Genomic DNA, 24,104 nt, shown 5'->3' on the forward strand with positions numbered 1-24,104 from the left:
ATGAAAGTGAGCCAAAATCCAAGATCCAAGTTGCCACCAAAACAAGAATAGATAGGAAACCTTCCAGTGGGGAAACTTGTTCCAGGGGCAACTGTCTGTTGGCTTTCCCTTAATTTCAAGATATTTTCCCTCAATTCCTGTTGTGTCTACAGGACACATTAGTGATGTAGGGATCAGTGGAGGAAACTACTGAGCACAGTTTGGGACACAGGAGATAGACACACCCGAAAGAGTTGGTTTCTAAAGAGACATCCGTTGGAAGTTTCTCCTCATCACATCAATGTTCATAGATGCAAGCTGCAGGACAGGTGAGTATTTACTCTTTATTTTTGAGGGATACTATTTAGTTAAATTGATTCAATTATTATTTTTGACAGAGTCAACTTAACATGCTAACAACATAATTTACATCAAGCTGAATTTTTAGGCCCTTTACGACCTATGCGTTGCAGTATCACCCTTAACCACTTTAGCCCCGGAGGATTTTGCTGCTTAATGACCAGGCCCTATCTTGAGATTCGGCACTGCGTTACTTTAACGGACAATTGCACGGTCGTGCGACGCTGTACTCAAATAAAATTGATGTCCTTTTTTTCCCACAAATAGAGCTTTTTTTTGTGGTATTTGATCACCTGAGTGATTTTTATTTTTTGCGCTATAAACAAAAAAAGAGTGACAATTTTGAAAAAAAAAAAATATATTTTTCACATTCTGCTATATAACATTTTCAAAAAAAAAAAATGAAAAATCTAAATGTTTTAACATTTTAGGCCAATTTGTTTTCTGCTACATATTTTTGGTAAAAAAAATTGCAATAAGCGTATTTTGATTAGTTTGCGCAAAAGTTATTGCGTCTATTAACTACGGGAAAGATTTATGTCATTTTTATTGTTTTTTTTTTTTTACTAGTAATGGCGGTGATCTGTGATTTTTTGCGGGACTGCGACATTGCGGCGGATAGATCGGACCCCTAACTGACATTTTTGACACTTTTGGGGGGACCAGTGACATTACTACAGTAATCTGTGCTAAAAATATGCATTGATACTGTAATAATGCCATTGGCAGGGAAGGAGTTAATACTCTTAGTGATCAAGGGGTTAAATGTGACCCTAGGGGAGTGAATGTAAGCTGAGGGGCGTGGCTTGTGAGATCATCACAGAGACATGTGATCCTATATAGCAGGATCACATAGCCTCTGTGATCACTTCAGGGAGAAGGACAGACAGCAGTGTTTACATCAGCCGTCCGTCGTTCTCAGTCAGCGGGGGGAGATCGCAAATGCCTGACGGCCATCTGAGCCGCCTATCACATGCACTGTCTCCCCAGCTGACGAGCAGGGGCGGGAGCGCGCTACCGGCGGCGCGCACTTGCCCCCTAGAGTCTCCTGAGCGAGCGGCGTAGTGCTACGTCAGTTTTCCCAGGAGCGGCCGCGTGCCACAGTAAATCTGCAGTGGGCGGTCATCAAGTGGTTAATGCAATGTGTGTTGCATTTTGGTACCATTCACTAAAGCTGGCCATAAATGGAGCAGGTTGCAGGAAAGAAAATAGTTTGATTCCCCTATCAACACAGTGTTGATGGGGGAATCCCTCCTGCGCAGCCATTGTGTTCTCTTGTCAGGGGGGCAGGGGGAGCCTTCCCTTGCTGGGACAACACAGTGATTATTGATAGCGGCTATAATAGCCACTAGCAATGATCACATCTAAAATCCGACAGGCTGTCCATACACGGTTCGAATATCAGCCGGTCCCTGCTGAACCGACTGAGATTCAAACCATCTATGGTCAGCCTTAGTGTGCCCTATGTTACAAAAAAAGGGTCATGTTTTTTTTTTTTAAATGTTGATGTGCAGTGGCAGCCTATAAAAAAAATGATGGGCTTCCGTAACCCAACACGCATTAAAGTAATGCACCTCAATGGACTGTATAGGCCTGAAGATGGCCTTACACATATATTTTTAAAAAATATTACACTTTAGAGAATATACTCCACTCATTGGTTGATTCAAAAAAATAGTCATGGTTGCCAAGTTACCCATAGCTTCTAACCCGGAAGCTCTTATCATATTTTTATATGGCCAAACACCAAATACATTTGTTTTTCCTGAAAAATTAGGTATTGTAAAAACCTGACATGTTGGAGATATTTTTTTTTTCATACCTGGAAGCTAATGTACTGTTTTGGTAATTTAGGCTTTTAACTTTAACTGATATATATTTTTTTAACAAACTGATTCTACGCTACATTCTTTTAACGGACTATTGTAAGCCCATAATAAGCTGAGTATTTAGCGTATGAAAATCTTTTATTACCTTTTGATACTTTCAAGAGTCAAAACAGCGGATACAATTGATAGGAGGGATTTTTTTTGATATGATGGATTATTATATTAATGATCTGTTCTTATGACTATGCAGTATAACATCCTGCATTTGAATGTTTGCTTTTGTGCTTTTTAATTTGTCTTTATCTAATAAAACATTTGAAGACAAAAGCTTGTAATACATGATTTATCCAGATGAACGGTCATTAACAGATACCAATTATTTGGCAGCATCAGCTTACTTGATAATCACTGTGACTGATTTTCCTGCTAAAAGTGTAAACTGTAAAAAAAGAAAAAAAAAATACAGTTATACTACAGTTTGTCACTGTAACTCAGATTTATTAACTGTTTGTCCTGCCAATAAATCAATTTTTTAGACTTCCTTTAACAGAGCAACAATGGAAGAATAGTGTATAAAATCGCTATGCTTTTTTTGCAGAAGATGTTCTGTTGGGTTTATTTATTACCCAAGAGTCACACAACCCTCGCCTATAATTAACACAATTTTGATTAGATTTAATTAGAAAAATGTGTAAATCTTGGTTTATAAGTTTTGAAAAAAAAATTGCTAAATAGACCCCTATATGTCTCCTCTGCTATAAATACTTCTTCCTTGCCTGCTAGAAGGTACACTGAGTTGGACATGCACAACTCAGCTTGCAATCTGAGCATTCATTGGTTGCAAGTTTGATTTGGCTCCCATGTGTATGCGTAGACACCATGGGCAGGCCCATCAGGACTGCCAAAGATGCTGATTCTGACAGAAGACCGAGCGAAGATGTCAGTGGTGACGAGGGAGCATGCGTTCCATGCTGTTTACAGTAGTTTCCTTCTTCCGGCTACCATGCTTCCGCCCAGGCGCTCCAGTGATGGCATCTATTCACGCCGTTGAGGTCCGGCTTGGGTTCTCCTGCAATCAGTGTCATCTTTGTAGCCACGGCATTTGGCACCTCTCCACAGCTTATCCCATACAGGACCTATTCAACCATCGGTACCCTAGCCACTTTCAGCGCCAGTATGGTAACATTTTCTTGCGTCACTTGGAACACACATGGTATGAAAAAATTGCCAGTACTTTTATTGAATACCGACTGTGGATCCTTGCTTCCATTTTCCATTACCAGTCCCCTTAGCGCTGTCAGTTTTTGTTGTCTCTATCCTTCTAGCATTTGAACCAGTGCCATTGGACAGCAGCACAAGCGAGCTGTGATTACAACATTGTGCACTTACTGCACACATACTCCTAAGTGGGGGAATTACAGCAAATAGCGCCTGGAACTTAACCTTTTTAGTTCTACAAATAAATTAAAGCCCAATTCCATCAAGTATTGTAATAGAAAACGCATTCAGCGCTACAATCAACAAAATGGGATAAAAAGCTGCTGAACACCAGTACAGGTCAAATCTACCAAATCCCAGTTGAACATAAAATACAAAGGGGATACAGCGCTACAATATAAAATAGTAGAATAGTAATATATACACTCAAAGTTAAGGGTGTGAAAAAGTCCTTAAAAAACCATCCAATCACAGATAATGTGTATACATAAAAGTAAGGAAGAGTCTTTAGATGTCACAAAGCCAAGCTTGAGGATTAAGGGAGACCCGTGCTGTAAAGGATGAAACTATTGCACCTCTTCATATGTGACTCCATCACCAGAATATGTGCTAGCCTCTCACCTCAATTACCAGACCTCTAGGGTCATTGCGCAGTGTATTGCCAAACACCGAATGGGCTCCCAATGTCCACAGCAATGCCTCCAACCTCAGACCGTTCAAACAGTGTTGTGTTCCACCATGGAGAGGAAGGAACAAAAGACATCTAGTGCTCTCCGTTTGGTCAAAAGTTTAATGCATAATAAAAAGTAATGTACTTACAAACATAGCACTTTCCAAGTGCATAACGAAAAGCAATTAGCAGAGATAACACAGCCGGCTATGCGCTCGATGTGCGATCCCTTCGGAGCGTCGCGGGTGACGTCACAGCTCCTCCCCCGTACGCGTTGCATCAGTGGGTGTGACTTCTTCAGCGGGGTACGTGGAGGGCGGCACCCGCACGCTATTTATCATTGCTGCTTGGCAACCGGACCAACAATCCCGGGGCGGAACAGGAAACTCACAGGTCTCCATTTTGGAATGGCTGGTTTTCCCCATTCCAAAATGGAGACCTGTGAGTTTCCTGTTCCGCCCCGGGATTGTTGGTCCGGTTGCCAAGCAGCAATGATAAATAGCGTGCGGGTGCCGCCCTCCACGTACCCAGCTGAAGAAGTCACACCCACTGACGCAACGTGTACGGAGGAGGAGCTGTGACGTCACCCTCGACGCTCCGAAGGGATCGCACATCGAGCGCATAGCCGGCTGTGTTATCTCTGCTAATTGCTTTTCGTTATGCACTTGGAAAGTGCTATGTTTGTAAGTACATTACTTTTTATTATACATTAAACTTTTGACCAAACGGAGAGCACTAGATGTCTTTTGTTCCTTCCTCTCCATGGTGGAACACAACACTGTTTGAACGGTCTGAGGTTGGAGGCATTGCTGTGGACATTGGGAGCCCATTCGGTGTTTGGCAATACACTGCGCAATGACCCTAGAGGTCTGGTAATTGAGGTGAGAGGCTAGCACATATTCTGGTGATGAAGTCACATATGAAGAGGTGCAATAGTTTCATCCTTTACAGCACGGGTCTCCCTTAATCCTCAATTCCATCAAGCACTTTCAAGCAGCTACAACATTTTTTTGAAGAAGTTTTAAACCACATGCATTCTGACCATTGTAAGCACCTGTAATTGTTACAAATAATGGTTTGTCTCAACCCTGTACCTACAACTTTTGCTGTTTGTCTGTTAAAGAAAGTGAAAAAGCAAAGGCTTAGTTTAAAAAAATAGTTCAACTCAAAATCTGTGCTCTATGCTCTGTAACCTTTGTCTTATGTGTTTCTTTAAACAGGCAGCTCCAAAAGCAGCCAACAGCATAAAGAGGAATCTATTGACCTGCGAGATATATTTTCCGTGAAGCTGGTACGCCGCCGCTCAGCAGGACAAGAGAAAGGTGGCACCTTGTTGGGAATCACACTGTTTTTGTGCATCAGAAAGGGACACAAACTGAAAGATGACTCCATTAGCCTTCACAACTTAAGTGAAGACTTTTGTAACATATGGTACCGACAATTAAAGGAAATATTGAATGGTAAGTTGCTTTTAAAAATTCCTTGATTTTTATTTCTGTCCATTATGCTAAACAACATCTATGGATTGCCAAGAGGAAATAAGGAGATGTAAGGCAATGTACGCAAATACTTTTCTCTGAATGGAAAAATTGATTCATTGAATCTTTACATGGTTCATTTGAGTGTAAGGCTTTATATATTGAGTTTTTTTTTTTTTTTTTTTATATATTGTTACAAATGCTTTTATTAGGAGCTAAAAAGAAAGAAACTTACAACATTGAGGCAATCAATACAGTGTTAGGAATAGACGGATATACAGTATCTCAAAAAAGTGAGTACACCCCTCACATTTTTGTAAATATTTTATTATATCTTTTTATGTGACAACACTGAAGAAAAGACACTTTGCTACAATGTAAAATAGTGAGTGTACAGCTTGCTGTCCCCTCAAATTAACAACCCACAGCCATTAATGTCTAAACCGCTAGCAACAAAAGTGAGTACACCCCTAAGTGAATATGTCCGAATTGGGCTCAATTAGCTATTTTCCCTCCCCCCAGAGTCATGTGTCTCAGAGTTACAAGGTCTCAGATGTGAATGGCGAGCAGGTGTGTTAAATATCATACTGTCACTGAAATTTCAACATGGCATCTCATGGCAAAGAACTCTCTAAAGAATCTGAAAAAAAGAATTGTTGGTCTACACGAAGATGGCCTAGGCTATAAGAAGATTGTCAAGATCCTGAAACTGAGCTGCAGCACGGTGGCCAAGACCATACAGCAGTTTAACAGGACAGGTTCCACTCAGAACAGGCCTCGCCATGGTCAACCAAAGAAGTTGAGTGCATGTGCTCAGCATCATATCCAGAGGTTGTCTTTGGGAAATAGACATATGAGTGCTGCCAGCATTACTGCAGAGGTTGAAGGGGTGGGGTCAGCCTGTTAGTGCTCAGACCATACGCTGCATACTGCATCAAAGTGGTCTGCATGGCTGTCTTTCCAGAAGGAAGCCTCTTCTAAAGATGATGCACAAGAAAGCCCGCAAACAGTTTGCTGAAGACAAGCAGACTAAGGACATGGATTACTGGAACCATGTCCTGTGGTCTGATGAGACCAAGATAAACTTATTTGGTTCAGATGATATCAAGCATGTGTGGCAGCAACCAGGTGAGGAGTACAAGACAAATGTGTCTTGCCTACAGTCAAGCATGGTGGTGGGAGGGTCATGGTCTGGGGCTGCATGAGTGCTGCCCGCACTGGGGAGCTACAGTTCATTGAGGGAACCATGAATGCCAACATGAACTGTGACACACTGAAGCAGAGAATGATTCCCTCCCTTGGGAGACTGAGCCACAAGGCAGTATTCCAACATGAAAACTACCCCAAACACACCTCTAAGATGACCACTGCCTTGCTAAAGAAGCTGAGGGTAAAGGGTAGACGGGCCAAGCATGTTTCCACCTAAACCCTGTTGAGCATCTGTGGGGAATCCTCAAATGGAAGGTGGAAAGAGTGCAAGGTCTCTAACATCCACCAGATGTCATCAAAGAGAAGTTGAAGATGACTCCAATGGCAACATGTGAAGCTCTGGTGAACTCCATGCCCAAGAGGGTTAAGGCAGTGCTGGAAAATAGTGGTGGCCACAAAAAATATTCACACTTTGGGCACAATTTGGACATTTTCACTTAGGGGTGAACTTACTTTTGTTGCCAGAGGTTTAGACATTAATGTGTGTTGGATTATTGTGAAGGGACAGTAAATTTACACTGTTATACATGCTGTACTTCCACTATACATTGTACCAAAGGGTCAATTGCTCAGTGCTGTCACATGAAAAGATATAACATATTTACCAAAATGTGAGGGGTGTACTTACTTTTGTGAGATACTGTATCAATAGTCTTACCAAGGAAATAAATGCCTCACAAAGGACACTTTGAAAACTAAAGCACAAACACAAACTAAAGCAGGAAACAAAAAGAAAATAAAAACATGAGAATCCGAAGTATACGATATTAAAAAAAAAAAGAAAAAAACATGGTAGTCCTATCTTCAGGATTAAATAAGTACTGTCAGTGGTTCAACTGTAGATTCACAAACCCACCTAGGCACTTTTATAGGAGCCTATGAAGTATAACAAGTTATTTGAAGATATAAATTACTAACAATATGAGGACTAGTTTGTCCATTTAAGGTAATATATATGCATAGTATCAATTAACTGTGTGGTGAATCCTTTCCATTAATGTAATTGCTTCCATGCGTTGCACAGCCTAAGACCAAGGAACTGAGGGGGATGCACAGTTTAGGGCTATAGCCCAGTGGATAGTGCTAAACAAGGTATGTACTAACCTCTGGCATGGGGGCAAAGATCAAAAAAATGGGATACATGAGGGCGATAAGAGAGCCTGTAATGCGGGCCACCATTGAGAAGGATTGTTGCCAGAGGGATTTGGTGGCCCTACAGTTCCAAAAAATGTGAAGATGCGTGCCCCTGTCCACGAAACCTCTAAAACAGGTGTTCGGCACTGATGGGTACATTTTGTGTAACATGACAGGGGTGTAGTGCCATCTGGTATATAGTTTGATCACTACTTCCTTGACTGCAATAGATTTAGTACCCCTATGCATGTTTGACAACATGTCTAGCCTCCGAGTAAGCCTGGCCCATTTTGGCCTCCCACTGCAATATAGCTGATGACTTGGGAGGAAGACCATACTCCTGAATCTGTTTATATATCAATGAGACAATGCCTGTTCCCTAGGTATCGTTGCACACCCGCTCAAACACCAAGACTGATCGCCTCACTCCTAGACTATTTCTCAAAGAGAAAAGTTCTAATTTGTAGATATTTAAGGAATTCTGAGTGAGAAAGATTAAACCGTTGTTGTAGATTGGAAAATGAACTAAAAGTGGAACCTTAAAGGAAGGATGTTAAGATCACTAGACCATGTGACATAAAAAGGAGAGCACGGAAAATAAACAACAACTTTGTAAGGATTGACATCTTCACTGCTTGAATCCTCCTAAAAAATTAGATATGGTAGGAGGACCAGATCCATAGCAATTGTTTGATGCGTAAAAACGCAGATGGATAATTAATCTGGTACATCTGTTGCGATGAAGGGGCCAAGCGAATTCCTAGATAGGACAGCGATCCTTCACACCAAGTGAATTGGAAATTATCTCTGTCTGTATATCAATGAGACAATGCCTTGTTCCCTAGGTATCATTGCACACCCGCTCAAACACCAAGGCTGATCGCCTCACTCCTAGACTGTATTTCTCAGAGAGAAAATGTCTAATTTGGAGATATTCAAGGAATTCTGAGTGAGAAAGGTTAAACCGCTGTTGTAGATTGGAAAATGAACTAAAAGTGGAACCTTGAAGGAAGGATGTTTAAGGTCACTAGACCATGTTCGACCCATCTGGAGAAATTGCCAGGAAAAGCAAAGGCAGGGGGAAAATTTGGGTCTCCTAGATAAGTGGCCAATAAAGGGGAGGGGGGGGGGGTTAGGCCCAGAGCAGAGAGGTCCTTAATTTGAATTGACCTAGACCACAAGAGACCAGGGAGGTGATAAGGCTCTACAGATACCCTCTCGAATCTAAGTCACGGTATCTGAGCAGATAGGGTATGTCACTGAGCCAATTTAAGCAATCTGGCCGCAACATAATATTTCCACAGGTTGGGTGTGCCAAAGCCTCCTTGTATTTGAGCTCTATACAGAAGCAGCAACTTACCCAGATGTGTTTTTTTTTTTTTTTGTCTTTCCAAATAAACCTATTAACCTCCATTTGGACTGCATCTCAACCACAAACTGTCTCTTAAGCGTCCGCATGCGCTAGACTATCCCACAGGGGTGAATGAAAAAATAAAATAAAAACTAAGGCTTTGCCCTGGGGAGTTGCTGAAAGTCCCCATTGCCCTGGGGAGTCGCTGGAAGTCCCAATTGCCCACGGAGCTCCAACTACCGACTTCCGTACAGCTTTGCGCCGCACATGCGCCCCTTATATTTTAAAAGCATCAAAAGACCTTTAAAGTGGAAAAAAGGCTTTCTTTTATTCATCTCCCTATAATCCAACACCACAGCAATACTACATCTTTATAGTTCAAATTATAAAAATGTTTTTTTTCTACCTTTTTTTCTTAAAAAGTCCTCCTATCATGTGACCCCAAAGCCGCTGGCTTTAGTTATGCAGGGCAGATTTTGGGTGTGTCCACTGCTTCCTAGGATTGTCATTTCCAGAAGTCACGTACCTGGCCAAAGGCAAGGCTTGGAGGATAGGAAAAGCTGCAGCACGTTGCTGTTGATGGTGCCAATGGCCAGGCGGGATGGGGGCTAGGCTACACTAAGCTGTTCTGAAATTATTACACAGGCACCAACAATAGCTTAAATCAGGGGTCTTCAAACTATGGCCCTCCAGTTGTTGTGCCTAGTCACGTCTGTGAATGTCAGAGTTTTACAATGCTTTATGGGACGTGTAGTTCTGCAACAGCTGGAGGGCCGTAGTTTGAGGATCCCTGGCTTAAAGGATAAGTTTACCTTTGGGAACATGTTAAATCCGTTTTCAGGGGGGAACATATAACATGTTCTTATTCCTGCACGCGCTCCCTGATCCATGCCCTCTCTGGGACAGCAGGTGGGGGATCTTCTCCACATACCTGCTGACACTAGTTGAAAACAGCCTGGCCGCATCATTCATTCACTTCTGAACTACAAGTACCAACACCCTTGGTAGTTCATTGATTCTTCCTGTCTCTGTGAAACTGCTTGTCTGTACATTGTAGGGGTGCAATGCTTTCCAGGCTCCTACAAAAAAAAAATTTGTAAATGTACATTTTTTTTAGCTGCAAAAAAATGTGCATTTTTATTTTTTTAAGTTGAACTTATCCTTTTAGGAAGTGCTGGTAAAGTTTAGCAGATTGCTGATTGTCTCCTTTAGACTGTTTCTAATCTAGACAATCAGCATGCTGTGTGTGTTAATGCTATGTTATACAATTCATTCCTAATAACACTCCAACACACATGCGTTGAAGTGTACTAAATGGTTTGTGGCGAGCTGCATTGAAAAAAAATTGTGTATATCTGAGATTTGGTTGGTTGGGTGAATTTCTAGCTCTCACTCATTCAAAAGAATAGGCTTCCTTATCACTACACATGTTAAAGCAGAACAAAACCCTCCTATACACAGAGGACAGCACCATTTTAACCTCTGTTTAGATCTGCACTTGCCATTGTGCTACACCTGTCACCAGCTATACTATCCATTCAAGGGCCTTGAAGGATTGGTTAAATGTTGACTCTGGCAACTCTGGCAGTTATCACCACAGGCATGCCTTAAATGTGGCATACGCTGAACATGTGCTAGTAGGGAAAATGAAAATGGCCCATGGCACACAGTCATATTCCTTACAATCTAATTTTACATTCTGTAGAGAAAAAATAGTAGCCACTATGGCCAAAATAATTTTATTTTCTTTCAGTGCCAAAAAAAATCAGCATCATAGTATTTATAAGCACTCCTTAGTCAACATAGGCCACTATCTGTGTGAACACGACTGTTCAGATTTTCCTAAGTAAACACATGCAGTGATCTTTCTAGAGCAATTTATCTTTTCACATCTGTCATGCTTTGTTGGGTATGTCTTTGAAACACAAGGTGCTTTATTTGTTGAGTGAGTTGGTGTTAATCAGGAAAGGTTTTTTCTTATTGTGACCTCTTCCTCTTCTACTTTAAAAATTCAGATGACCGCGGTTACAATTTTTTTTACCCTGGTTAAAACTGGGGCTATACCGAAATTAATGTGTGATAGTTGCTACTTTTTACTGCCCTAACTTATGTGCTGATATCATACTCTGCCTTTTAGCTTCTAAGTTACCATAACAGTATCACACACAGACCCTTGTAGTTGTGCAATCTTCATAACGACAGGACTATTTTATGATAATGCTATGTATACTTAGAAGCTGGCTTTTTTTCTTAGAGAATAGGTGCAGGAACCCTCCCTCCTCAATTAACTCCCCACTTCCAACCCTGTCCCCGACCCTGGCCCCATTTTCGCCTTCAATCCCACCATTCCATGAGAAAGAGAAGTGTTACCAAACAATAGGTACGGTTAAGGATCACCTTCTACCCCCTATCCACAGCTCACCCTCTCCCCCCCTGTCCACAGCTCCCCCCTCCCATCCAAAGGTTGCCTTCTCTCCTCTGGACCTTAGCTCACCCTCTCCCCTCTGTCAACAGCTCTCCCCCCCTATCCACAAGTCACCTTCTCTCCTCTGGTCCACAGTTCACCCTCTCTCCCCCTGTCCACAGCTCCCCTCCCCCCATCCACAGGTCACCTTCTCTCCTCCGGTCCACAGTTCACCCTCTCCCCCCTGTCCACAGTTCACCCTCTTCCCCCTGTCCACAGCTCTCCTCCTCCCATCCACAGACGACCTTCTTTCCTCTAATCCACAGTTCACCCTCTTACCCCCTGTCTACAGCTCTCCGCCCCATCCACAGGTCGCCTTCTCTCCTCTGGTCCACAGCTTACACTCTCCCCCTGTCTACAGCCCCCCCCATCCTTAGGTCACCTTCTGTTCTCTGGTCCACTGTTCACCCTCTCCCCCATGTCCACAGCACTCCCCCCATCCACGATCACCTTCTCTCCTCTGGTCCACAGCTCACTCTTTCCTCCCATCCAAAGCTCCCCCCCCCACTCACAGATTACCTTCTCTCCTCTGGTCCACCGCTTACCCCCCCATCCACAGGTCACCTTCAGTCGTCTGGTGCACACCCCCCCCTCCACAACAGCTCACTCCGCCCCCCCCCCCTCCACAGGTAACCTTCATGTTACCAAACAATAGGTACGGTCAAGGATCACCTTCTACCCCCCTATCCACAGCTCCCCCCCTGTACACAGCTCCCCCCCATCCAAAGGTCGCCTTCTCTCCTCTGGACCTTAGCTCACCCTCTCCCCTCTGTCAACAGCTCTCCCCCCTATCCACAAGTCACCTTCTCTCCTCTGGTCCACAGTTCACCCTCTCCCCACCTGTCCACAGCTCCCCTCCCCCCCATTCACAGGTCACCTTCTCTCCTTTGGTCCACAGTTCACCCTCTCCCCCCTGTCCACAGTTCACCCTCTTCCCCCCTGTCCACAGCTCTCTTCCTCCCATCCACAGACCACCTTCTTTCCTCTAATCCACAGTTCACCCTCTTACCCCCTGTCTACAGCTCTCTGCTCCATCCACAGGTCGCCTTCTCTCCTCTGGTCCACAGCTTACACTCTCCCCCTGTCTACAGCCCCCCCCCCCATCCTCAGGTCACCTTCTGTTCTCTGGTCCACTGTTCACCCTCTCCCCCATGTCCACAGCACTCCCCCCATCCACGATCACCTTCTCTCCTCTGGTCCACAGCTCACTCTTTCCTCCCATCCACAGCTCCCCCCCCCCTCACAGATTACCTTCTCTCCTCTGGTCCACAGCTTACCCCCCCCCATCCACAGGTCACCTTCAATCGTCTGGTGCACACCCCCCCCCCTTTCACAACAGCTCACCCCCCCCCTCCACAGGTAACCTTCTCCCCCCCCCGTCCTCAGCTCATCCAATCCACAGCTCACCCCCCCCATTCTACATTTCACCTTAGCATGTGCCCTCCCCCCAATCCACAGTTCCCCTTTTTACCCTCTATCAACATGTCACCTCTGCACACCCCCTCATCCACAGGTTATCTCTCCCCCTCCACATTTCACTTCTGCACCCCTATCTACAGCTCACCCCAATCCACAGCTCTCAACCTCTGCAACCCCCATACTTCACCTCTAGCTACCCCCACAGCCCTCAGTACAAATCCCCCTGCCCACAGTCTCCACTTTGCACAAATCCTCCTGCCCACAGTCTCCACATTGCAAAATCTACCAACCCCCCCTCAGTGAAAGCAAAATACCACAAGCTCTCCACAGCTGTAACTGTGCATAACCACACCCCCCCCCCATTCCTTCCACAGCTGTCTCCCCTCTTAAGGGTTTCTTTACAGCAGTGCAGTCACCTCCATTCTTTTAGCTAGAGCAGGCTTTTTGTTTCCCCTGTCTACTGCAGTCTCATCCGTGCAGCGCTGCCTGTCAGATCTGTGTAGCACAGAGACAAGGAGGACTTTCAGAGCGCTTCAGTCGGTTCCATGCTACACAGATCTCACAGGCAGCAGGTGGGTATAGATGCTGCCACTAGAATCCCCCAGGAAATGCTGATAGTTGCAGCCTCTGGACCCGGTCCCAAGGCACCCATTAATGCCAGCACTAGCATATAGAAGCTGGTGGAGGAAGTGAGTGGTATAAAAATTCCCTCTACATGCTTTTGTGTTAAGTGAGGAGAGGGCTACTGGAGGTGGCGGAACGGAGTTCCGTCAGAAAAAAAGCCCAGCATAAAGTCTGGAAGTTGGCAGAGTGAAAGCTGATTGGTTTGGATAACCTCTCACTTCTAATTCCAAGGGACTTGTGTCCCTCTTAGACAGAGTAAAGTTGGCTATAGATGGTTTAAAATTTGGCCGCTTCAGCAGGTACCGGACAAATTTCAATCCATGTATGGCTGTGCTTGTACAACAGAAGTCAGAATAGAATGCCTCAGCAGGTAGGATTCCTCTTTCCACCTAGCTTGTGTGAAAGGAGGAATCTGTTCATCTGAATCATCTATGGCCACCTTTAGGTAAGCCAGATAAGTGGACAGATATCCATATTTAAGGAAAGTCTGAATGATTTAAAGACCAAATATTCTTTTTATGGCCTGCTTTAATGCTGTGAGACACCTTGCTGTTTACCTGAAACTATGACAGATCTAGGAGATTAGGCTGAGGGTGAGTTCCTCATGCGGTAAACTTACAAGACACTTAACAATATGCTACGCATGCATGTTCACCTGCCTGTTTGGTCCTGTTCCCAGCTATATCTCAGCAATTATTTTTCCACCTGCACTAGCTGTGCCCTCATTAGCATCTTACACCCATCTTACATATAACATTTTATTTGACATTATCATCAGCAGTATACTCAACATGCTACAGATCTTAAATTGGTTAAAAAAAAAAAACATTTTTTTAAAAACATCGAAAACATTTAAAATGTTAATATCCTGTTCTTTTGATCCCTCTTCACTCCCCCCCCCCACCTTTTTTCTGTTCTGTTACTCCATGACTTGTTAACTACTTATTATTTCTTGTGTATCCACTTGTCATGGAACTTTAACAACAAGCTGTGATATTCGTACTGTGTATACTTTCTCATATATGTTCGATAAAAATATTTGTGGAAAAAAACAGAAGGACGATTCCTGTGGGGGCACTCAACCGGACTGGCTCCCGAGACCTGCTACTGCGTCCATTAACAATGATAGCGGGACTCGGCCCTCCCCCCCCCCGCTCCCTCGTCACTGGAGTTGATTGATTGAAGCAGGAGCCAATGGCTCCCCCTGCTATGGATCTGCCTAGGGAGGAGGGATAGAGCCAGGAAAACCACAGCTCTCATGCACAGCACTGGATCATGATGGGATTCAAGTAAGTATAAGGTGGGGTGAGGAGGGAATCTTTGAGACAAAAGATTGAGGCTTTAGAAGCACTTAAACATTTAATCATTAATAAAACTGAAATCCTGGCTAAACAGGTATTGTCTAAATTCAAGAGGCATGTATGTTCTTACCTAAATTTTGGTATCCTTTTTGTAGTGTTAGTATAAAACAACTCCTGTACTTTGCTTTGCTGTACTTGTGCAGAATTTGTTAGTCAAAGGAGCATCCTCTATTCTCACTCCATGTGCTGGATGTTTTGTTTTGTATTCATCACCCCCTTAGTTTTCTGCAGGCAGCCTACGGTTTGTGGAGCCTGCAGTTGGGTCCTGCTTACATGTCCTCTGCTAAGGCAATGCGCAGCCCAATGGTTACAACATCATTACTTTTATAATATCTGTAAAGTAATAATGGTAAAAAATGAAGTGAGCTCCCCTTAAATTCTATACCAGACCCCTTGGAGTTTTCTTTATGAAAGGATTTGTCAAAAACTGTGGGTACAAGGTAATTCACCATAGGACCCCCCTGGTAAGGTACTTCCCATATTAAGGGCATGTGGCTTGGTACGGTTCACAAGGGTGGGACGCACACTCACCCCCTTCCTTTCCTAGCCTGCTAGGCTACATGCTCAAACAAAGGTCTAGTAGGTATTTTTTAGGAGGCCCTTTTGGGGGAGTTTAGGGAGGAACCCCCACACCATTTTTTTTTCTTGAATGAATGAATGAGGCCATTGACATCACTGGTTGCTAAGAACCCAGCGGTGACTGCACCTGCCAGCATCCGTAACAATTATTGACAACAGGAAGTCTAGCAGTTGTAATTTTTGCATTCTGACTAAACCTTAAAGTGGAACTTTAGTCAGAAAATAAAGGCCTGATGGATCACTTCAGGCTGGCCCTTTTTGCAAGTATAGCTATGTAAAACATTAAAAATAAGTGCCTATACTGTTTAAAATCTAGCAAGGGAGTGTGTTCCCCCTACTGTGTACATGCTCAGGTGCTCTCTGTTCTTGGCATTGTGCCTTAAATCAGAGCCACTTACAGCTTTAAGATTTACTGTTGCTTAAGGGAGAAGAAAGCAACAGGAATGACACAGACTGTGCTGAGGGATCACTGAATAGGGAGAGAGAAAAGAAAAGCAAAAGAGCTGACAGGACAAACTGCTGCCAGGGAGACACATTAAACTTTACAAGGATAGTGTCTTGTCTTATTTCCCTCATTTGACTCATTTTTTCCTCATTTGCAGCCTTTGAACTTCAGCCCTATAAAACTTCTGTCAGCCTTTCTGTGTAGCTAAGCCAAGACATACATTCCGGGCCAGAAATGTAATAGTTAATAACAGAAAGTGAAATATAGTTTTTGAGACTGAGGAGAGTGGAAGAGTTTTTAGTAAGGAAGTGACGGCTTTGGGCTTCAATAAAATGGCGGCCCTCAGCAAGAAGAAACAGGGGCAAAGCTAGAGGCAATTTACAGCACACACTAATTTTGATAGCATAATTACTATAATGGAAATAATTATAAGAGCGAAGTTCCACCCTGATTTTATACTTTGCTGATTTCAGCAGTGATTGGTATGCTAAAGAAGAATTGGGCATTCAAATTTTTTAGGGGGTCTCTTACCTTGTTTTTAGGGGTTTGTTTAATCCACTTCCTCCCCCCTCTGCGGACACGGCCTCGGATGTCACTTCCTGCTCTGCAGTGCGTCCTGGGAGCTGTTTGTCATCACTCCCAGGAGGCAATGGGCTGGTGGCCCCACCTGGGGAGCAGGGAAGAAGGAGAAGTACACACTGCCTCCCTCTGCTGATAGGTGGATCTGGAGGGTGTCCCTCTTCCCAGACTTTTCTTCCCAGGCTCGGAAGTTTGGAGGATGAGAACGGCGCTGTAATTGGTAAGGAAGTTTCACTTTGACCATTTGTGAGAGAACATGCAGATCCGTGTGTGTGGATGGGGGGACACTGGCCGGCGTGTGTAGACGTAGAGGAGAAGAGGAGAGGAGATGAGAACTCCTCTACAAGTGTCTGTGATCTCATCCGACAAACCTTTCCGACACTACAACACCAGCCGACCATGTCCTGCTTTGTTTACAGCTGGACGATACACAGGATAGATCTGAGGATAGTGAGATCACCTCCATAACATCTATACTGATAGACTGCAAGCTCTTTTTCTACACTGGGCACAGGGGGGTCCCAGGGATCATTGAGATCACCCCCATAAGATCCATCTTGATAAACTGCAAGCTCTTCTGCCACACAAGGCACAGGAGGGATCTGAGTATAGTGAGATCAACCCCCATAAGATCAGAAAGAAGGGCACAAAGGATTACACTGCTGCTTCAAATGCCCACATCCAAGATGGGCGCACTCAGCATTTTTTAAAGTAAGATTTTCACTAAAATCATACACTGTACAACTGGTAAATATGAGAATAGCGGTTATGTAAATGGCGATGGATTAGTATTAATCAGGTATTTTTAGCTAAAAAATGTATCTGAGGCCGAAACTCTGCTTTAATATGGAAAGCATTAATTGTTATTAAACTGTTATGGGTAAAGTTCCCGCTTAAAGTGATAATATATATATATATATATATATATATATATAGAATGCAGTAAGGTAAAAAAAAAAAAAGAAAAAACCTCTGCCTTTACAACCACTTTAAAAAGAAAACTAAATTGGGCTTTGAGATCCTGTGTGTGTAACTATCTTCTCACCCCCTCTCTTAAAGGACAAGTTAACCTTTTGTAGCATGTTACAGGTTACACCCTGTTTAGGGTGTAATCTGTAGCATGTTGCTTTGGAGCAGCTCATCTTTTTCCCCCTCAACTCCCCCATGTGACAGCAGGTGGGGGATCTTCTCCTCCCACTCACTGTTACATTTTAAACAGTGTAGTGGTGTATGGCTCCACCTACACAGCTGAGTAATCCATAACAGAATTCAGTGAATGAGTGAACCACAGATCCTGTCTGCCACCGTGGCATTATTGTTTTAGTTCTGAATAAACTGCGAGGGTGCTGGTAAGTGTCCTCGTAGTTCATTGACTCTTTCTGCTCTTTAGTAACTGTCTGTCCAAACAGAAGGTATGGGCAGACAGCCTGACATTTTTTCTTTTTTGTGCGATTATGGCCGGCGGCTATAATTGCCAGCAGTGATCATTGTATTCTGACGGCTGGAAAAAAACCGCTGTCAGAATACAGTAGCACAGTGGGAGGGATTCCCCCATTAGCAATAGATGTGTTGATGGGGTAATCAAGCAATTTTCTTTCCTTCAACCTTGTATAAAGTATGGCTTGCTTTAGCTGACTCAGGAGACCCCTGCCGTAAGCAGATGTTTTTATTTTAGATATCATTTTAATATGGGTATAAATAATCACCTCAGAGAGGCCAGTGGCTATGTTTCTTTTCAGGTTGTGTATGCTCCAAATCAGATTTCACAAAGCTTTAATTGACGTTGGGAACCTTGAACTGTACAATAACAGGCTTATGAGTGATGATAGTCTACGCACAAAACGAATGCCCTTGTGGATCGCTCTATAGGAAATAAAATGCCTTTTGTTTCTGTGGCTAGATAAGCTGCATTGTTCCTAAGCTACTGAGCTGCTGTTGAATCGTAATCCCAAGGGCCTAATTTTGAGCTTGGGCAGGGAGACCAATATTACTTTTTATTGCTGCTCATTAGTGCTTACTAGGATTTTCCTGGTTTGGAGGGGGATTCCAAGTCTGCACAGGCTGCATTTACACATGCTCTGTAAGCTCCAGTGCAACCTGTTGTGCTTAGGCAGGATTTTGGAAATTTGAAAAAAAGTCACAGACTCATATAATTTTACTGATTGGACCTAATCTCACAATAAAAATAGTGATAGTTGGATTTTGGCTAAACTTTGTTCAGTCCCACATTGTCTATATGTCAGTGTCAAACACACTGGGATCCATTCTTCCGTGCAGTATCCAGATGCATACAGCCTGCACCTCTGCTGTGTTTGTTTTTTCTTTTTTTGTTTATTTATAAAGCTTTATTGCAATTAGTGCAAACTCACAAAACCAAAATGTATTTAATCACCCTCTAATACTCTGTCAATGCCTTTCTCCCCAGTTGGGGCTTAGTCATGATGTTGGAGTATTGAAGCAGGGTTGGTGTATGATCCACAATTAACAATTCAGAATGAAGCCTCATTTACTAATGTTTTTTTTTTCTTTTTTTCTTTTTAAGGGATAGTTCTAATATACATAAATATACACAGTTCAGGTCTGTTATGCAGTTATCGATTGCATAGTAGAAAAACAACCCACCCCAGTAAAACTAACATTTTTTAATACAAGATATTTTTAAAACCAATTAAAGAAAATATTTCTTAAAATAAGCCTGGAGGAAGAAATAGGGGAAAGGCCAAAGAGGGGATAGGGAAGAGAAAAGGTGGGTGTCTCATAATCTCATCTACAGTATATCCAGACTATTACTTATAATAATGATTAACATTCCATTCAAAATTCAAACCATGGAGTGAAGGAGTTGAAAGTAAAATCCAGAATACATCTTTCCTACTGAGGATAGAGAACCAATCACCTGCTCTAATAGGATTATCTACTCTTTCTATAATCTGTAGAGAATCGGTGCTAGAATTATGTATGATTTGCTACATTTTGTGTTCGATCCAGATTGACCATCCTTAAGATGATCTCTTACACAATTGCAGAGTCTTCTTTCATACTTTATCCAAAATGTAAATTAAAACATTTTGGGGCTATAGGTACATTTTTTAGTAGCACAGTTTGTCTGGGCAAAATACAAAAGTATGTGCAATACATATCTGCAATACAATCACCGTGTTTTGTCTCTTTAAGATGCACAGAAAATACCGGATTCTGTAGAAATCTAGTGAGCTCCTAACTTCTGCCTTTCCTACATTCATATCCCTAATTCATGCAAAAGGAGCCCTGACCAAGTGCTGAGTGCATACTATACTGTAAATGGACATACTTTTCAATAAGCCAACATTTCTGTATTAAAAACCCTTTTTTTTATTGGCCTTATGTAATATTCTAATTTTCAGAATTTTGGGCTTTCACTAGCTGTAAGCCATAATCCTCAAAATTGAAAGAAAGAAATACTTGTTACTCACATGTGTAACGCATCTATAAAAATATGAGTTTTGCTTTTTGAATTGAATTACTAAAATTAACTTTTTGATGATATCCTAATTTTATGAGATGCACGTGTATGTGTGTGTGTGTATATATATATATATATATATATATATATATATATATACAGGGCTTTTTTTTTTCTCAAAAAATAGGTGCAAGATCTCAACCATGACCCCCCCCCCCCCACACACACACACCTTCCAAATCTCATCAAATAGTGGGTTTGGTCAAATTTCACTAGCTAAATGGGCACTAAATACCAGGAGTGCATTAGGTACCAAGTGCAGAGTTCAGGTTGGGGCGGCGGGGGTTAACACAAAGTGCAGAGTTCAGGGGTGTGCTATGTACATAGTGTAGAGTTTAGGGCGTGCTGCATACAGAGGGCAGAGTTCAGGGGTGTCCTATGTACATAGTGTAGATTTCAGGGCGTGCTGCATACAGAGTGCAGAGTTCAGGGGTGTGCTATGTACATAGTGTAGAGTTCAGGGCATGCTGCATACAGAGGGCAGAGTTCAGGGGTGTCCTATGTACATATTGTAGGGTTAAGGGCGTGTTGCATACAGAGTGCAGAGTTCAGGGGTGTGCTATGTACATAGTGTAGCATTCAGGGGGTGCTGCATGCAGAGTTCAGGGGTGTCCTATGTACATAGTGTAGAGTTTAGGGCGTGCTGCAAACAGAGGGCACAGTTCAGGGGTGTCCTATGTACATCATGTAGAGTTCAGAGTGTGCTGGATACAGAGGGCAGAGTTCAGCCCTCTTTCACAGCTTCTTACCCCTGCATCCCCCATCCATGTCACACTTTCGCCCCTCTTTAGCTCTGACTGCTGCATGCGATTCCCCCTCCACTGCCCCTATCATATCCACTCCCCCCCCAACAAAAAAAAAAAAAATATATTTATATACACAGTAGATATAAAAAGTCTACATACCCCTGTTAAAATGTCAGGTTTCTGTGATATAAAAACATGTGACCAAGATAAATCATTTAAGAACATTTTCCACCTTTAATCCGACCTGTAAACTGTACGGCTCAGTTGAACACAAATCTGAAATCTTTTAGGTGGGGGGAAGTAAAACAAAAAAAAATAAATAATAATGTGGTTGCATAAGTGTGCTCACCCTCTTATAACCGGGGGTGTAGCTGTGTTCAGAATTAGGCTATCACATTCAAACTCATGTTAAATAGGAGTCAGTACATACATGCCTTCATTTAAAGTGCCTCTGATTAACTCCAAATTAAGTTCAGTTGTTCTAGTAGGTCTTTCCTGACATTTTCTTAGTCGCATCCTACAGCAAAAGCCATGGTCTGAAGAGAGCTTCCAAAGCATCAGAGGGATCTCATTGTTAAAAAGTATCAGTCAGGAGAAGGGTACAAAAGAATGTCCAAGGAATTAGATATGGAACACAGTGAAGACCGACATCACCAAGTGTTTGAAAATATGGCACAACAGTGATATTACCAAGAACTGGACGTCACCCCAAAATTGATTAAAAGACAGGAAAAAACTGGTCAGGAAGGCTGCGGCAACATTAAAGGAGCTGCAGGAATATCTGGCAAGTACTGGCTGTGTGGTACATGTGACAACAATCTCCCGTATTCTTCATATGTCTGGGCTATGGGGTAGAGGGGCAAGACTGAACCCTTTTCTTATAAAGAAAAACCACCAAGCCTGGCTAAATTTTGCAAAAACACATCTGAATTCTCCCAAATGCATGTGGGAAAATGTGTTATGATCTGATAAAACCAAGGTTGAACTTTTTGGCCATTTTTCCAAAAGATATGTTTGGCGCAAAAACACTACATATCACCAAAAGCACACCATACCCAAAGTGAAGCATGGTGGTGACAGCATCATGTTTTGGGTTCTATTTTTTTTTCAGCTGGAACAGGAGAAATTGTGAACAGTTACCAGTCAATATTGGCACAAAACCTTCAGGCTTCTGCTAGAAAGCAGAACATGAAAAGGAACCTCATTTTTCAGCAAAACAACAACCCAAAGCATACATCCAAATTAACAAACAAATAGTTTCACCAGAAAGGCATTAAAGTTTTGGAATGGCCCAGCCAGAGCCCAGACCTGAATCTGATTGAAAATCTGTGGGGTGATCTAAAGAGGGCTGTGCACAGGAGATGCCCTCGCAATCTGACAGATTTGGAGTGTGTTTGCAAAGAAGAGTGGGCAAATATTGCAAGTCAAGATGTGCCATGCTGATACCCAAAAAGACTGAGTGTTGTATCAAAAGGTGTTTCAACAAAGTATTAGTTTAAGGCTGTGCAACCATAAAATTTAAGTCTTTTATTGTTATCTCCCAGCACCTAAAATATTTCAGTTTGCTGTTCAACTGAGTTGTACAGTTTATAGGTCACACATTAAGGTGTACATTTATGAAAGGGTGAATTTTTTTCTCTATTCACTTCTCTGCAGTTCTCCGGGGAAAATGATCACCTCTGGCACCCTTTTTATGAAGCGGAGAACTTCAGTTCTCCCAGGGTGATCAGAGGAGAACTGTTTTCTCTGAGATCTGTGTAGAAGTGAATGGGAGCGCCTGTAATCTCGTGAGACAAAGCGAGATTACCGTAGTATGAAAATCAAAGGCGCTCTTTAACAAGCAGTACACGATCCCCACTAATGTTAATAAATAATAGTCCCCTTACATAAATATATATATATATATATATATATATATATATATATATATATATATATATATATACACTGAATACACACATGCATACATTTTATATATATTTACACATTAAATATATATCTACATGTATGTGTGTATATATATATATACATAAATATGGCAGGGGGACATGATTACTGTGTTGGGGGGTCTGAACGAGGAAGAAGGAAGTCGATAATTTTTGTTTTTCCACCTCAGTTCTCCCCGATTCTGTCTTCACTCCCCGCTTCACAAGCTCCAGGCTGGTGAATCTGGGAGTGTGAATTCTGGCCCAGATCGCCAGTGAAGTGCGGAGATCGCAGATTCATAGCCTGGCTGTTTCTGTGTCAGGCAATGACAGATTCCCATGTGAAGAGATGATCAGCGGAGAACATGTTCTGTTTCATAAACCGAGAATGATCGGAATTGAGCTGTGATCAGCAGGATCACTGCTCCTCTCCGTTTCATAAAAGGACACCTAAAGGTGGAAAAAGTTCTAAAATTATTCATCTGTGTCTCATTTTTTTACATCACATAAACGTGATATTTTAACAGGGGTGTGTAGACATTTTATATCCACTGTTTGTGTGTGTGTATGTATATATGTATGTATATATATATATATATATATATATATATATATATATATATATATATATATATATATATACACACACACACACACATAAAATGTCTACACACCCCTGTTAAAATATCATATATATAGTGATATGTTAAAACTACACGGATATTAACATTTACGAAAGAACCATATGACTGTACTATCCGAACAAAAGCAATCCAATTGCTTTATGCAAACTACATAGCTCTCAGCTGTACCGCCTGGCTTACGGGCATGCATAACCATATAGGTGAGTGCATACAATAAGTGATAGGTGAGACTGACTGCGTGTTTAAATTGGCTATAAATGGACAGATGTATAATCTGTTATAAATGATCTTTGAGACGTGCATTGAGCAGTACGAATTTGATTTTCCTTTTCCTTTGGAAAGGTTTTTCTTTTTCTAAAACGCATTATAGAAAAAAAAAAATCCAACATACTAGCTTTGTTGAGGGTTGTTATATAGTTTCACTGATATGTTGCACTTACTGTTGTTGAACTCGCAACTACGTGAGCTCAAATAGTGTTGGAGTCTGTTGCATTTTGTTGCTAAACATATGAGTGCGGCAACATACATCTTACATGGCAGAGCAATAAGGGCTTTTATGTAGGTACATTTATGAACTTTTCCTACCAC

General features: G+C 42.3%; 1 protein-coding gene across 1 annotated transcript in view; it reads left to right on the forward strand.

The window, feature by feature from the left end:
• CERKL (CERK like autophagy regulator) overlaps window positions 1-24,104 on the forward strand; it is a 270,516-nt gene that overhangs the window by 92,595 nt on the left and 153,817 nt on the right. Inside the window, exon 2 of the mRNA XM_082262403.1 lies at window positions 5,277-5,516. Coding sequence (XP_082118529.1) covers window positions 5,277-5,516 — 240 coding nt within the window. The remainder of the gene's footprint in view (window positions 1-5,276; window positions 5,517-24,104) is intronic.

This window comes from Pelophylax lessonae (assembly GCF_965119305.1).
Source record: "Pelophylax lessonae genome assembly, chromosome: 6".
Classification (NCBI taxonomy): domain Eukaryota; kingdom Metazoa; phylum Chordata; class Amphibia; order Anura; family Ranidae; genus Pelophylax; species Pelophylax lessonae.